The sequence below is a fragment of the Onychostruthus taczanowskii genome, unplaced genomic scaffold, assembly GCF_017590055.1.
Source record: "Onychostruthus taczanowskii isolate IOZ18803 unplaced genomic scaffold, ASM1759005v1 scaffold27, whole genome shotgun sequence".
NCBI lineage: Eukaryota > Metazoa > Chordata > Aves > Passeriformes > Passeridae > Onychostruthus > Onychostruthus taczanowskii.
The window spans coordinates 9,186,495-9,202,868 of record NW_024500017.1 but is presented as its reverse complement, the minus strand read 5'-3'; the positions used below and the strand labels follow the sequence as shown (position 1 = coordinate 9,202,868).

The 16,374-nt window shown below is 40.4% G+C and overlaps 1 protein-coding gene across 1 annotated transcript in view; it reads right to left on the bottom strand.

Annotated features, from left to right (window-relative positions):
* TG (thyroglobulin) overlaps nt 1-16,374 on the bottom strand; it is a 148,477-nt gene that overhangs the window by 22,643 nt on the left and 109,460 nt on the right. Inside the window, exons 42-43 of the mRNA XM_041407559.1 lie at nt 9,549-9,713; nt 8,594-8,761 (exon numbers count right to left, since the gene is read on the bottom strand). Coding sequence (XP_041263493.1) covers nt 8,594-8,761; nt 9,549-9,713 — 333 coding nt within the window. The remainder of the gene's footprint in view (nt 1-8,593; nt 8,762-9,548; nt 9,714-16,374) is intronic.

Here is a 16,374-nt window from a genome sequence, read left to right as displayed (position 1 = left end):
TTCTGAGAACACCTACAAAGGAATACGGCTGCTCCAAGTTCCATATTTAGGGCCCTTCTGGAATAATATCAGCCTTAGACCTAGAAGAGAAATCCCACTCCTTCAAATCCCAATGCAGGGAATAGCTATTATCTTCAAACTTCATAACCCTTAGGGCCTTTCAGAGAAACCAGCAGGGAAATGCCCGTTTTTCTGAGATCTGTGACCTTTCCTAACATAAAGGCAAGTTCCCCAGAGCAAAGTGCCCATGCCACAGGGACCACCTTCTATGCCAAACTGTGTATCGAATCATATTTTTACCAAAGCTAAAGACTGCTGGAATTTTTCAACACATCTTTCTTTGAGGAAGTTTTTTATGTTACCAACTGAAACTTTTCACTTTTAAAAAAACTTATTTCAATTTCAGAAACAGAACAACTTCATGAAAAAAGAAATATCTACCCCAAACTTTTCTGTGCATCAAGTCCTTTCTAAAGAGGGCACTATACAGGTGGATGTTGGATGAAACGTGGATAAGAACCCCTAAGAAAAAGATCTAACAAACCACCTCTATTATTTTGGGCAGTCAGTCTGATGCAAACTAGGCCAGAGTCTGCCCAGTTTAGTTACTGTAGATGCTTTACCTAATATATTATTTTGATGGCCCACAGCTGGTTTTCATCATGCTGCTAGAAGATCTTTCCACAACCCTATACAGAAAGTACAGATGGAATTATACCTTTTCAGTAGAGTCACAGAAATTAAAGATGGAAAAAAAGTTCCCATGTGCTGAGGGTGAGGTTTGTGCTTGGTATTCTAACTCTCTGTGCATTTTGAATAAGTGACTTTAATGGATTTGAAAACTCTACCAAGTATCCCAACGTCCAAGAAGATCTTGGCAATTTGCCTTGTATTTTTAATAGAGTCTTCTTTTGCTGGATTTGACCCATGCAATGTGAGAGTCATGTGGTGCCAGCTTTAGTAATAAAGCTGTACTCCAAAAAAATGGGGAGTTCACTCCTGACACGTCACTTCATGTGCACAAATGCCACATATGAAACTGCACAGCACTCTTGCCTGCAAAACCATTCAGCTTAAAACAAGCAAGGACACATATTCTTCTGCAGGAAATAGAAATGTTCACTGAAGACCTGACTGCCAGTTCACTGAATTCCAAAGCAATTTTTCCATAACAGCTTTGGCACACATCACTTTGGGTTCCTACTAACCAGCAGAAGCATTGCTTTGTTTAATTAAGAATCTCTCATTTGAAGACTGGGGTAAGCAGTTGTGGGTAAGAAAAGACACTTTTCTGTAGCAGAGCAAAATCCAATCTCTTGTGTATAAATCAACCCATACAAGCAACTTTCATGAAGTGCTTTCATTTTGTTGGCTTTTTAAAAGGGATTTATTAACTTGTTCTGCTCTTGTCATGGATACTTAAACCAGACTGAAACAAAGTGAAAAAACCTTAGGGTATTGATTATGTAACCTAGGAACTTATCCATCACTCTCTCATCAATGGTCAAGTATCAAATAAAGGTTATGGTTGAAAACCACAGAGAAGGAGATGGATCATCATACACCAACATATGGTTAAGATGACAAACTCCCTGCCAAATGTTTTTGTAAATGCCAAAAATTGGTGAAAATTAGGTTTCATGAATGATTTTTTGAATTAAAAAAAATTAAAACCAAAATAATTTGGTAGTTAATAAATACAGAAAGATCAGTTCAGGACAGGAAGTTCCTGAGCTGTAAAGTGCTAGAGGTTTGGGGAGCTTTTACCAGAAGTATCAGATTTGCTTGCCCTAATCTTAAAAGCAGCCTCTTTTAACCACTGCTGAAAACAGCATTTTGTTCTGAACAACCCTTTGATCTGACTCAGTGTGGTCAGCCTTGGGTATTTAATGTCAGAAGTCAAGGAGAAGAGGCAGAAGGCTGGCTTGGCTGGACAGGGATCTTCTCTCAGAAATAAGGCAAAAAGGAAGGTGTAGGCCCAGCTGAAGCAAGGTCAGGTGTCATGGGAAGAATACAGAAATACTGCTTGCAACTGTAAGGAGAGTTGCAAGCAGCATTTCATTTAGCCAAAGCTCAAGTGAGACAAAGCTGCCAGAATGTGAGGGGCAAAGAAAGTTTTTTTTCAAAAATGCAGTGTAGAAATAACATGGACCCTTTCCAGAATAAAAATGGTCACTTTCCTCGCAGGGACGTGGACAAAGCAGAGATGTTCAATACATTCCTTGCCTCTGTCTTCAACACTGATGATGGACCATGAGGGCCTCAGTGCCCTGAGCTGGAAGACCATGACTGTGACAATGACCATCTCACAGTTGACTGAAATTGTGTGGGATCTGCTGCTCCAGCTGGATCCCTACAATTCTAAAGGGCCTGATAGGGTTCAGCTGAGAATCCTCAATGAGCTGACTCATGTCATTCCAAAGTCTCTCTCAATAATTTTTGACCAGTCTTGGGAATCAGGAGAGGCCCCGGTTAACTGGAAGTTGGTGAACATTGTCCCAGTTTTCAAGAAGGACAAGGAGGATCTGGGAAACTACAGGCCTGTCAATCTCACTTCAGCGCCTGGTAGCATTATGGAGAAGATTATTCTGGGATGTATTGAAAAACACCTGAAAGACAGCACAGTCATTGGTCTCAGTCAGCACAGCTTCACGAGGGGAAAATCCTGCATATTAAACTTTTTATGACAAGGCAACCCACTTAGCTGAACTGGGAAAGCCAGTAGGTGTAATCTCTTTGGATTTCAGCAAAGATTTTGATACTGTCTCTCACAATTCTTCTGGACAAAATGTCCAGCTTTCACCTGAATACCTGTGATACATGACTAGTGAGCAACTGAGTCATGGGTCAGGCACCAAGAGGGGTATGGAATGGGATGACAGCAGGTCGGTGACTGGTCCCTAGTGGGGTTCCACAGGGCTCGGTTCTCCACCCAGCTCTTTTCAGCATCTTCATTAATGACCTGGGCACAGAACTCGAAGGAAGTTTGCCAATGACACTAAACTGCCAGGGCAAGGGAGGGGATTGTCCTGCTTTGCTCTGCACTGGGGTGGCCTCACCTCCAGGACTTTGTGCAGTTTTGGGTACCACAATATAAAACAGACATTAAGCTTCTAGAGAGCATTCAGAGAAGGGTCACAAAGATGGTGAAGGGTCTGGAGGGGAAGGCATATGAAGAGCAGCTGAGGTCACTTGGTATCTTCAGCCTGGAGAAAAGGAGACTGAAGGGAGGAGACCTCATTGCAGATACAATTTCCTTGTGAGGGGAAGTGGACAGGCAGGCACTGATCTTTCACTCTTGTGAACAGTGACAGGGCTCAAGGGAATGACCTGAAGTTGTGTCAGGGGAGGATTAGGTTAAATGTCAGGGAAAGGTTCTTCACCCAGAGGGTGGCTGGGCTTTGGAATAGGCTCCCCAGGGAAGTGGTCACAGCACTAAGCCTCTGTCCTAGGGTGAGGTTATGATGCTTGTATCCCCAGCTGTGTGTTCTGTTGGTGCTGGATATTATGTACTGTGCCTTCAAGACTGGCTCTGAAGAGCAAGGTTTGTTTTGGTTTGTTATCAGCCTGCTCCCCCATGGCTGGCGGGACAGAGAGATGGGGCAGTACATAGTACGACTTTTAGTTTTTGCTGCTTTGCTTTGCTCTTGCTCCTGCTTCACTCCTGCTTTGCTCCCGCTCTGCTTTTGCTTTTTGCTTCTGTTAGTTAGCTTAGCTAAGCGGTCCAGATTTTTCCCTGGACTGTTTTTTCCCTTCCCTTTTTGAAACCATCCAAACCTGCTCTGGACTGGGACCTGGGAAACACCGAGAGTTTACATCTTGTGGCTGCAGCAGCTATCCCCAGCGCCGGAGGGAGCAACAACAGAGCAACCACTCCCAGGAAAGACTTTCTGAATTTGTCATCCTTTTCAGATCGGTGAAAGTGTTGTCATCTGGTATTGTTCATTTTGTGTGCTGGGGGTGTTTTGCTTATTAAATAAACAGGCTCTTTCCACTTCTCTCAGAGGAATCCTTCCCGAACCAGTTGGGGAAAGGGACTGTGTGGGTTTGCTTTCTGGGGGGGTCCCCTTTGGAGGCTTTCTCCCAGATTTGCCCTAATCCAGGACAGCCTCTCTGATTTCAATAAGTGTTTGCACAAGGCTCTCAGGCACAGGGTGTGATTCTCGGGCTGTCCTGTGCTGGGACACAAGTTGGACTCAATGATCTTGAAGGGTCCCTTCCAACTCAGCATGTTCTATGATTCTGTTCTACAACTCTGTGATTCACTGTGCCTATGCACGGGTTCCTGTGGTCTTCAAAATGCCCCAAAAACTCTGCAATTTTCAGAGTTTTCTCAGCAATAATTTATGATATTGTGGGGCCCTCAAGTTGTGTTAACTCAGATGAAAAAGGGCTCAACAGGCAGAGATGGATGATAAACAGAACTAGAATTTGTAAGATGGTAAGAATTTTCACCCCTCAAACAGCACTAAAATAGCACAACCTGAAACAATTTCTCAAGCATTGCTTTGGCTACAATATAATTTAAAAATCTGACTTAAACATGATAGCCAAAACCAAAGCAATATGTTCAAAATAAAATTCATTGAACATGAAAAAGACAAAATATTTTAACTTCTCAGAAACTGATTCAATTCAACTGATTTTCCATGTCCAACATATGTTCCCATTAGAAAATATATGACCAAGGAACAATTTTCAAATCATAGTAGATACAACAGCTGCTACCAGATTAACAGAAACAGCTGCACATCATGTAAAATAATTTACATTTTGCTAACCTTTAAAGAAGCATTAAGAATTGGCTCAGAGTTATAGTCAGGTTTTCTAAGAAATTATTTAAGAAAATGTTTAAATGCAGCACATGCATTCCTTTCTACTCTTCTGATGATGCAAAAACATCATAAACATTGCCTAAATAATAAGATAAATACTGCTTACTGTTCCTGTTGCTGCAGGATAGCTTATGGAGCATATGAGTAAAACTGGCGCAGTGTTTTACTTAAAAAGAAATTGCAGCAGTAGGTAGACCAAATATTTACATATTCCAAGGGGCAAAATGTACTTTTTTAACAAACTGAAACAGATTTCTAACTAGTTTCAATATGAAGAGTTCAGCCCATTCTCCTCACTCATGGCATTTATGGAGACACTTCTCCCTGGTCATTACAACAAATATACACATATCTATCTCCTGTTGTATATTGCTGAATACCTTTTTCCATAAAGAAATTAAGTGACTGTAATAATTTGCAGGATGGTAGTACTGTCTGCACAGATTTGTTTGCTTACATGAGGTAAATAAACTAGATTTCTATTTACCCACTCCCCTATGTCCTGGATTTGGGTCCTGCATCCAGGTAGATTGAACTAAGCAGGGAAAGAAAAAGAAAGAAAACACATGAAATACAACGTCAGTCTTTCCTTGCAATGTGGAGATTACATAGTAGGTGCTTAACATATGGAGGACACAGACTGGGCTATACTGACCTCCATGCAGATAGACATAAACACAGACATAGAGCAGCATGAGTGAATCCATAAATTTAATGCCATTAGGTCCTCCCACCTGAGCATCACATACAGGCCAGGAATAAAATTTTGTCCACTTGGGAACTGAAATCAACGTTTTTAGAGGTTTCTGCTCAGCTGCCCTAATCTAGGACTGCTCAAAGCTAATATTCCCTGAAGGTGTGCCGTGGGAATTGCAGTGAATGGGTTCAGGCTTAACCACTCCATATGTCACATAACAGTGCATTATGGTACCACTTGCCATTCCCTTAACAAACTCTGCTTTGTTTCTCACTTAGTTTTAACCTTATGATTGCTGCACTGGGGATGAGTAGCAAGTGCTCCAGGAAGTGATGGATCTGGCTCAGTTCACATGAATAAGCATTTCAGTGAATGCCATAAAATGGACTTTACATGAGCATACTCTCTTGCTGCAAACATCAAGACATCAGCCTTAAATTGTAAGCAAATGAACATAAATGCTTTGCTAGCACATAAGTGGTGCCTTCTGTCTTTCTGTTTCATTTTTCACAGCAAAGACCTTAATAGGCACAAGCACAGTGCTGCAGTGGGAATAGAGAGACACCCAGAGCAACCCAAGGCCAGTAAGATCCCACAGAACAACACAGTACCAACTGGATTTTCCATCTTCTGGTCTGGTTGCAGCCTAGAGTTTCACTCTCACTTGTATGTGAAGAGTGCAAAGAGTTTCTAACACTTGCATGCAACTTCAGTTTAAGGTGATAAGATTTGCATCATGTCTCAAGCTTGCTTACATCCAAATGGCTCAAAGTGTCTCCTTACCATTTACAGGATCAGTACTAAGAGAAATTAGGATTCACAGAACCAGTCCTTGACAGGATTGCCCAGCACAGTTATTCCCAGGAACTGGTGGAGCAAGTCAGTAGGGGTTAGATGTTTTTACCCCTCACTCTTTGCACTGTCTACACTGACAACAACCATCCTAAAGAAGATGAAAATTACGACTTTGCCAATTCTATACACTTGCTAGAGCACCTTTCAGCTGTGTTTGTCCACTGAAATAGGACTTTGCCAATTCCATAGGCTTGCCAGAGCACCTTTTAGCTGTGTTTGTCTACTGAAATACATCCACAGATCTCTCTGCAGAGCAGGACCACAGCCATAGGTGAATTTTCACCCCAGAGAGGTTTGCTTCCCTCTTTTTAGAACAGATTAAATACTTTGGGTGTAGTCAAAGGCAAACTAGTAATTATGCCTTCATTTCCAAGCGCAGTTCAGTGCTCTGTCTATCAGCTAAGCCTTCCCACACTCCTTAGTAAAACCAGCTTTGGCTATTCCTAGAGAGTTGCAAGTGAGATTTACCTCAAAGGAACCCTTAACATTAATTATGTAGACGATTGGGATACAGGGTGGATTGTCTCAAATTCTTCTTTGAGGTCTATTGTGGAGAGAGGACATTTAGCACACGTTAAAGATCTCTTATGACATTTATGACAGAGGAAATGGGGTACAGACTTCCAAGTAACAACCACCATCTGCACTAGATTTTGTCACTGTAGCTAAATACATCTGTGGCTTATTCAGGACTTCATAATCAGATTCACTGCAAACATACATGGTCATGGCTAGCACACAGAAATGCTGCTGAGGACCTGGAGATTGCATCTTCCTAAGTAGCTCAGTGATGGAAGGATGATTACAGTTTCCCAACAATTAATACCCTAACAGTGTCTACAAGGGAGAAATCAGGAAAATTCAACCTTGCAGCAGATCTTGAAGAAAACAACCCAGACAGGAATACAGGCTGGTCAAAGCATTCATATTCCCTCAAGTCCTAAAAGCCTGAAGCCACAGGAAAATAGAAATAGAGGGAAATTAAAAACAAAAATCATCAGTAGATACGACCCTTCCTTTTGGTTGAGTTGCACCAACTTACCGAGTTCCCTTCCAATCTTATTTTCTGCAATCCTTTAAATAAAAAAGGTATTTCCAGTTTTATTTTTGGACAGGCAACATTTTTCTACTGAACTCTCAGTTGGAAGTGTTTTTTCTTTTCATTTCCATCTGACAGTGCTAGGATTTAGCTCTTATTGTGCCTTTCATCAACACCATGATTTGTTGCAAAATTTTTAATACAACATGGAATTTAATCTCAATTTTGCAGACAACTGTCATATGCAGAAGTAGTGGTAAAGGAAAGAATTTCACTTCCTAGTCTTCATCACAGGACTTGTAATGAGGTCACTGAGGTTTATTACATGTCAGAGGCTCTGGATCATTATCTGCAGGCCTCCAGCATCACACAATATCTTCTGTACCTTTCTGCTATGACTTTCTCTGGAAATTGATTACAAAAGAGAAAAAGAAATAGAAAAAGAGCAGGAAAGTTCTGATAGAGAGTAAACAAGTAATATGAACTTTAATTGAGGTAGGTCATTAATTCTGAATTCCATTGGTCTATGTGCTATTGGCTACCAGCAAAGAGAAGATGGGACTGACATTTCAATGCCTTCTAAGAGGTGAAATTTTGCAACAATCCTGTTGCAAGATAACAACAGACAGTACAGCATGAATACAATTCTTTTTGTTTTCATCAGTTTCTGTCCAGAAACCTTAGACCACAATCAGGCCAGTACTGTTCCTTATAACAGTTAGTCCATACTCAGAATCATCTTTACAAGAAAATGTACTTCTAGGAGACAACAGAGAAAAAGGTTGCTAAAAAAAAACCTCAAAATGGTGGTTTAATCCTGCTGCACAGTGAAGAAATTTATAGTTAAGTTGCTTTCATCTTTGTGAGATACTACTGAGATTGAAATATAAATAGGATTTTAAAGACAGTAGAACATAAATGCTAAATCACTTCTGGTCTCTTATGATTTTGTATCTCCCACAGAAATATTAATCAACACATATTATTATGCTATTAGTCATCCTGACCAAGACTGGCTGGAGAAGGACAATGCATTTGCATATTTCTGTGGAGCATAATTCACAACCTGTAAAAATCAAAAAGCATCTCTCCAGGCTGCATGTGATTACAGTCATTACTTTAATCACAGTGATGCCATCAGTTCATTAACAGTGAGTGTCTTCCTACCTTAATTGCCTTGGCTCTGCTGATGAGACCATCTTGTTGAGCACTTCCAATGAGCAGATCTACTTTCCGAAGCCAAGGCCGCTGCAGGGCTTTAGCCAAAGGTTCTCGGAGGTAAATTCCATCTATCACTGGACCCCAGTACTGGAATGGGCCACTAATAGCTAGCAGCTATGTTGGGAGAAAAGAGAAGAAAAAAAAAAAAGAGCAAGAGTTGTGCAGTTAATTCAGCTTACCCTTTAAATTCTATTTTATTTATGTTTAATTCAACTGATTGATTCCTTTCAAGTGAACAAGTGACCAGGTAATATAAGTGCAAACTAGTCATTGGCAAAAACAACGATTTTGCTGACAGTCTCAGTAGGTGAAACAAACTGAAGAGGCAGAGAGAAATGATGGTCTTATAAAAATGTTGTTTTAAACTAGGGATTGACTTCATGCTGGTCCTCATTGAAAAATTTATTGCAGGTGGGTGTTTTAATTTGTGGGTAAAGGATCCATCTCTAGATTTATTTATGCTGCAGCTTTCACGAGCCTCCCACTTCAAATACTGAACACTGACATCCCATCCTGCTTCATTTTCTGCATAAGTTCTGTTATTAAAGCTGCAGACATGTTCTGTTATTAAAGCTGCAGACATTTGACTCTCCTCTAGAGTAACACCCAGGGGTAGGCAAGAGGGAACTGAAAGAAGGGAAAAAACAATTTTCAGATTTATTTCAGAAGACATGATTAAAGCAGTGTAAAAGGAATTTAGTCTAAAGGAGAATCAAATTGTGAGTATTCATAGCTCAGAGCTGGATGTCATGGACAACAACTTCCTTCCACCAAAAATAGTCCAGTTCCTCTTTCACAAGGATTCAGACTAAATTATTTTTTAAGGTTTCTCTCCCACAGTTTTGTGTGAATGGAAACTTTTTGGTTTCTTGTCAACGGCATATGCTTTGCTATGTTGTACCTTAGTTTGAGCATCATTGAGGACACGAGCAGGCAACTGGCGAAGGCAGGCTACAATTTCCTCACTGGTGGATGAAGGGCATCCCACATCTTCAGCCAGGGCTTCTGCCTGGGTCTGTGCCCTCCTGGTAGTAATTATAGATGCTGGAGAAAAAGCTGAGCCTCCCTAGAAAAAAACCCACCATATCCATCAATATATTTTGTCAGAACACCTGGTTCCCTGGTGCAGGTACAAAAGATGAGAAGAAAAATCTTTCCACCTGCAGAACGTAAAACCTTGGCTTTTAAATTAAAATAAGGGAGTTCTAAAGATCAAAGCAAAGGGGTGAAGGGTCAGTTAGACTGTTTCCAGCTCTGCCACAGTTAATTTGGAAGAGTTCTACATATGTTTATTATGTCTCTAACCAAATGACAAATCTTTCTGAAAACTTTGGTGGAAAGAGAAACATTGAGACAGGAGCAGATATAAAGAAGGTGCTGTGAGGCACATGAAGAGATGGAGAGCCCATCTTACAAGAGGAGACTAAACAGAGTTTTATCATAACTCTGACAAACAAGGAGAGAGAGCAGGTGTGATGTCCATAAAGAAAAGCTATTTCTACCTTGGGACTATGCTGGTACAAGGACAAATGAGCACTAAGTATTCACATTGAGTGTAAATCAGCTCCAACTAGAAACCAAAGATAACTAGCACAGGGAGCAGTGAGGGTCTGGAAGGGCTGTGAACTGAAGAAGTAGGAACAAAAGACTAAAGAACACTGCAGAAGATTAACCAGAGCATGAAGATCAAAACCAGAGCACAGGCTACAGTCCAGTCTCTACCCCAGACTCTTTGTATTCTTGTTACAGCTGTGCCAACACAGCAAATGTTCTTAGCAAGAAAGAACGGCACAACATTTTTGAGTAAACATGAAAACTAGTTGTTGCAAATGCAGAAAAATTAGTTTAAATCTGATAAGATCTGACCTAGAACAGAAAGGCTGGAATAGCTCTGACTTGGTTCAAATGACTAATTTCCAAACGTTTACATCAGTTTACTGATAATAGCCGCTAAAATTAGCTCTGTGCTCTAAAAAACCCCACAACCCAGATGCATGATATGAAAGACCCCGATCTATTGAACTGATTAACATACTTAGTGAATTTGCTCAAAGCATAACTACAAGTCTTGAAAATCAAGTTAAAAAGAAACAAAAACCAAACAGCAAATCTTCAAATTGAAATTGTCTCAAACCTTGGAGCCCAAAGAACTCTGTGAAGCCCTGGCCAGCACCCATGAGATTTTTTATATTTCAAACAAGCACAGCCATTGATACTAATGGGATACCATTGCTCACAACTGGAGAAACTGATTTCCAAAAATAGTCAGAAAGAGGTAATTTGGGTTTGGGTGTAGAGACAATCCTTTTAGTTCACTGCATGCAGAATTTCCAGTGATACTACCCTTTTGAAAGATTTCTCTTCTTTTTTAATAGATCTGGAAAACAAGCACTGTTATTAGCTTAATTATTGAGACGAAAATGGTTCCAGATAAGAAAAGGAAAAACCTATTTTTTTAATCTGGGCCACTGTAAGACCCATCTTGAGTTTGAAGAGAGTGGAAGAACTAAAGAAGAAGAAATAAACACCACTTGGTCTTATTCTTCACTTCAGCACTCAATTTAAATGAGAACTCAAGTGAGCAATGGGTTTTATTCTCTCATAGGATTTGCAGTGGCATATTTTGTGTTTGTAAGGCATGATATTTGCCAGCTGCTGACTAGGTGCACTGACTCAGCTGGTCATGAGAGAGAAAGAAAAATATCTTTGATGAGAGTATCTTGTCTGTGGGTGGGTTCCCAGCACATGGAGTGAGAACCATGTATTTTAACCTGACCTTTGGAAGAGCATGGTCATCAGAGCTATGATGAATGAGACTAGAAAAGGGATAACACATCATGAGAGCTTCCCTCAGAAAAGGAGCTTCCTTGCATTTCATGAGGAGTAAGGAATTATGAGCCCCCTTAACACAGCTGAAAAAGTAAATCCAAGGCTGCACAATATTTACCCACTAATCTGGCAAACATATTCTTCCACATCAGATCTGAACATGCTCAGCATGGTTTGTCAAGTATCCAGTACCTCCAAATGGCATTCATTTAAAACAAAGCAAAACAAAATAATAAAAAAATTAAATCATAAACAAAGCAAACAAAATCATAACTCCAAAAGTTTCACAAATTTTGAAAGTGTCAGTTTCTGTGGAAATTCTGAAGTTGCCCTATTAAAAGGCCAAGTTTGGTAGGGAAAGAGTACTGAAATCAGATGATATATGGAATCCAAAAATTCACTGTGACCAAGGAAAGCATCCTTGTGTATGCTTGATTTTGAACATGTTTCCTTCTGGAGATTTTAAAAGCAGGCAAAGTTTCCCCGTCTCAAATATCTACAACTTGAAAGATTGCCCTGAGATCATGTACTGAGTAAAACAAAGACTGCAAAAGGTTCTGAATAGAAGTGTCCCCCAAGTTCTCTACAGCAGGGGCAGAACTAAAAGCTTGGGCAGGCAAATCTTCATGTCACAGCAGAGATGTGTATGGGCTGGCAGAAGATACAGCCAATGAGTAAAATAAAACCCCCAAACTTCTGCAAATACATTTCTGTGGGGAGAAGAGCTTGATGGAGCCTCAATCTGGCTGTGGATATTTTCTTTTCTTTCTGTGAATGGTTAGAAAAGGTTTATTTGCTCTTTATTCTGTACTTTTTCTTCTATTTTCCACGTAAATGGCCACTTCCTCAGTTTGCTATTTTTGGTAACACCCATATTCAGGAAGCAAGTCTTGCATCTGGGGTTTGAAAGAGACCAAATATTAGGGCTTTGCAAGAGATGTGGAATGTACAACTTTTAATCATGTTTAATTTTTGCTAGGACTGAAAGCAGGGGATAGGGAAACACAAGGCATCATTCAAAGAGTATTTAGGAGCAATATCATTATGTTTCCTTCCAAGGTGCATCCAAAGTATGCTCCAGGCTTTAGAAACATGACTTCTCTTAGGGCAGAAGTTATGCAAGCAAAACTGTACCAGTTCTCTGCTTTACAAATGCACATCAAATTCAGGGTCTGTTTCTTCATTATTGTAAAAAAACCAAACAACCCTTCACGAACAAATAAGTGAGAATAGAAGCTGGTATTGCCTAGAACTAATGTTCTTTCATTTTTTGAGCCTGCAGTTTTCACATTAAACAGAAATCTTCCCTAAACTCTGAATTCACATTACAGGTGGGCTCAGGACAGAGAGAGTAACAAAGCTACACTCAGAAGTTCCCTCTTTTCCTGTAAGACTATAATTTAGTTGTGTTAATACTCTGAGAAACCAATAATGGAGGACTTGTGTACTTTAAAAAATAGTACTCCTTAGGCAGAAGCAGAAATAGTGGAAGGTCTGTTTGTTTCCATTACATGACACCCATATTACGATCAACATTACAGAATCATGAATCAGAAAACCAAAAATCATGAGATCAGCTCAAGAATAACAAACACTGTGTTCTTTTTGTTAGTCCTCTGGTTTTTAATTCTCCAAGAAGTCTCCTGTACCCATGAACACAAGAGCTAAAAAATTCACTTTTTGAACTAACAAGTGAAATCTTTGCTGTTCTAGCAGAGTTGTTTTTTTTGAAAGTGAACCTCTAAAAAAATGACATGTACAATAAAATTGTAGTCATTAGTCACTTTGTCATCACTGGGGGATCATTCAGAAGTGATTTACAGGGAACTGAATCCACACACACTTCTTGTTTTAGCTGTGCTTACAGACAGACCCACAACAAGGGGGAAGAGGAAGACAGAGGAAGTTCCATTGACATTTTTGACATTGACCCAGTCAAAAGTGTTCAAAAGTGCTAAGAAGAAGCAGCTGTGTTACACAATCCACAAAAGCATTGTTACACTGCTCTCCAAAATTCATAGGAATAGGAGGAACTTTAGAGTGTTGAGCAACAGCATCTACTGCAACAAGTGATGGCATTGAAAATGGGAGTAAAAGCCTTCGGTACTACTTAGTTCAGGGACCAGGAGCATTGCCAGCATCTCTTAATTTCTCTTTTCAATATTAGAAGTTCAGATACACAGTAGAAATTCAGATACCACGAAATGCTGCAGCTCACAATGGTGAGAAGCTGATGAATCAGTATTACATGAAGGTGAATTCTCACTTTGTTATCAGGCTATGACCAGCTGAGCTGGGGCTGGTGCCTCTTGCAAACTTTTCTTTTGGGACATCAGAGCTCAACAGACTTTCATTGGTGCTATCCTGGTCATCCCATTTCTTCCTACACAAGCTCCTCCTGCTATTCTGATAAGATGATAAAAAAGAATATATGGACCTCTGTTTGGTTTCTGTGTTTTGGTAGTGAGGGAGTCTAAATGAAATAATTGCAGTGTTGTGAGGAAGAGTAAGAGTGGAAAATTCCAGATGGTCATAATCACGCTTTACTTCTCAGTATCATGCTCTGTTTAATTGGTAGTAAATTAAACTAATTAAAATAAATTAATTTCCTGGTCTGTGCTGGTAACCAGTTGGTAATCTCTCCCTGTACTTATCTTGATCCATGAGATTTTCATTTTATTTTTTTTCCCCTGCCAGCTGAGGAGGGCAGAGCAGGTTTAGTGGGCAGCTGGTGTCCAGCCAGAGTCAACCCACCACAGTGCCATCACTGTACTCTGTACCTGTCTCACAACATATCTGGAAAAGACAATTGCCATATAAGCTGCAGTGCTGAATGTCTTTTGATTCCTCATTTAGTTTAGAAGCTCACTTCTGCAAAATCTTTCAAATTTATTCAGAACACATCTAATGATTAGAAACTTCATGGGAACTAGATTTTATCACTCACATTCTGCAAACCTAAATGCAGCTTCCTCTCCTCACATCACGATCTCTTGGTTTTTTTTCCCAAACTGACTTGAAAATTAAATTCTTTCTTGTCTCCTCAACACACATACTCCCTGCAAAGTGAATGGGGTTTCTCTGATGGCTGCAGCCAGAGCAGGCTTTCTGTGTGCCCTGAAACATGCTATAGGCAATGCAAACAGCAATTACAGTAACACCACCCAAAAATGAGATCAAAAGACATCTAATGCAAACAGTCAGAGCAAGGAAATGTCCTGAGAATTCTACTTTCCCAAAAGAGCCAGCTGTACAGCAATATTTTATTTGTTAAAAATAGGCACTCTCCAGACTCAGATGCACACAGTTCCCAGCCAGAAGTATCTGTTAGACCATCTGGTTTGACCTCCAGGATAGCCAGGGCTCTTCCATTTCCTGACTGCTGAGCTCAAGTGCTTCCTATCCCTTAAAACATGGCTTGTGTTTGATCTTGCATGAGGCATTTAAGCTGGGACACAGAAAAATGGATATCACAGCCTTCTCCTTGGCAGCTTGTGCTTAAAGATAATTATTCCAGGGACAGGCAACAGAACCTTATTTCTGTTTGAGGGTGCCTTCCGTTTCAGTTAATGCTAGATTAAAGATACTGTTTATATCCTCTCTTTTCTTCCTGCAAAAATAAGCAAGCTGCAACTAAACAACCACTGACTCACTTTCCCAACAAGTTCAGGAGATTTTTCTTTACCAGACTGGATTTAAACTATTTCAGAAGTTGTTTTCAGTTTGGACCCTATTTGCTTCTTTCTTACAGGGTTGTTTTTCAGTGTCCTTCATTGTTTTTCCTTAGATAATCAATTCTGCATAGTGACCAGTGCTTACAAGACACCAAGGCTGCAGGGCTCTGTGTGGTGACATTAATGTCATTATTCCAGGCTTTCATGAAGCCTGGCTTCAAGAGCTTGGAGAAGTAGAAAGCTTTGGGAACAGCTCAGGGAGTCTCTGTCACAGCTAAGAAGACATTTGGCAGACACCTGGCAAACACCAGTACAGGAAGTGTAACAGGGAATGGTCAGGTCCGTCCAGCACTGGAAGGGGGGATTGAGAAAGAAACATCTTTCCCTCCATAATTGTCTACTAGACTGTAATTTCCATATAAAAATGGGGGGAAGGCAAGGGTTCTCTCTCTTATATCAAAAATAGCATTTGAAGAAGGAAAATTTCTCTTTCATATATCGGCGTTTGCAAACCCCTCTTTGCTGACATCAGAGGCAGCCCTGCAAGGGCAATGTTCCTCTCACAAGTGACTCACAGAGTGCCTGTGTCAGGTTAATGACTTGAATAACAGGATATGAATATTTCTAAGATGACATACAAAGTCCTACTTAATTCATACAAGCACTTTCTTCCATTTAGATGTACACAATACCTTATCAATGATCCTATTTGACACAAGGTATTAGCTGAATGACAGAAAGGATAAATCAGCTCTCATCCTTGCACAGGAGCAGCCAGCCACCAGCAACAGGCAAAGATGACATGGAAGTGGAGAATTCCATCTACCACCCTCCACTGCAAACTCATCTGTTCCTCTACAACCACGATACAAACAGTGTCTGAGATCTACTGTGATTCCAGCAGACCATGTTCTACCAAACAAGTCTAACCTCTCCTTAAGTGTGACCAATCTCTCCTGCTAAGTCCAAGACCTGTCCCATTCCCAAGTGCATCTTAGGATGTAACTTTATTTCTTGTAAAGGCACACAGACTCAGAGGCAGCCCAAGGCTGAGGGTGGTGAGGATTGGGAAAAAGCTCTGCCTCTGCCCATTCCCACCAACAGACTTCCCCTAATCCATGATATTTTAGTAATTCCAGAGACACTGTTCATCAATTCAGTGAATGCCATTAATGGACATGCATGTCACATCTTTGTGATTTGAAGAAAGCAAGAAGGTCCTAA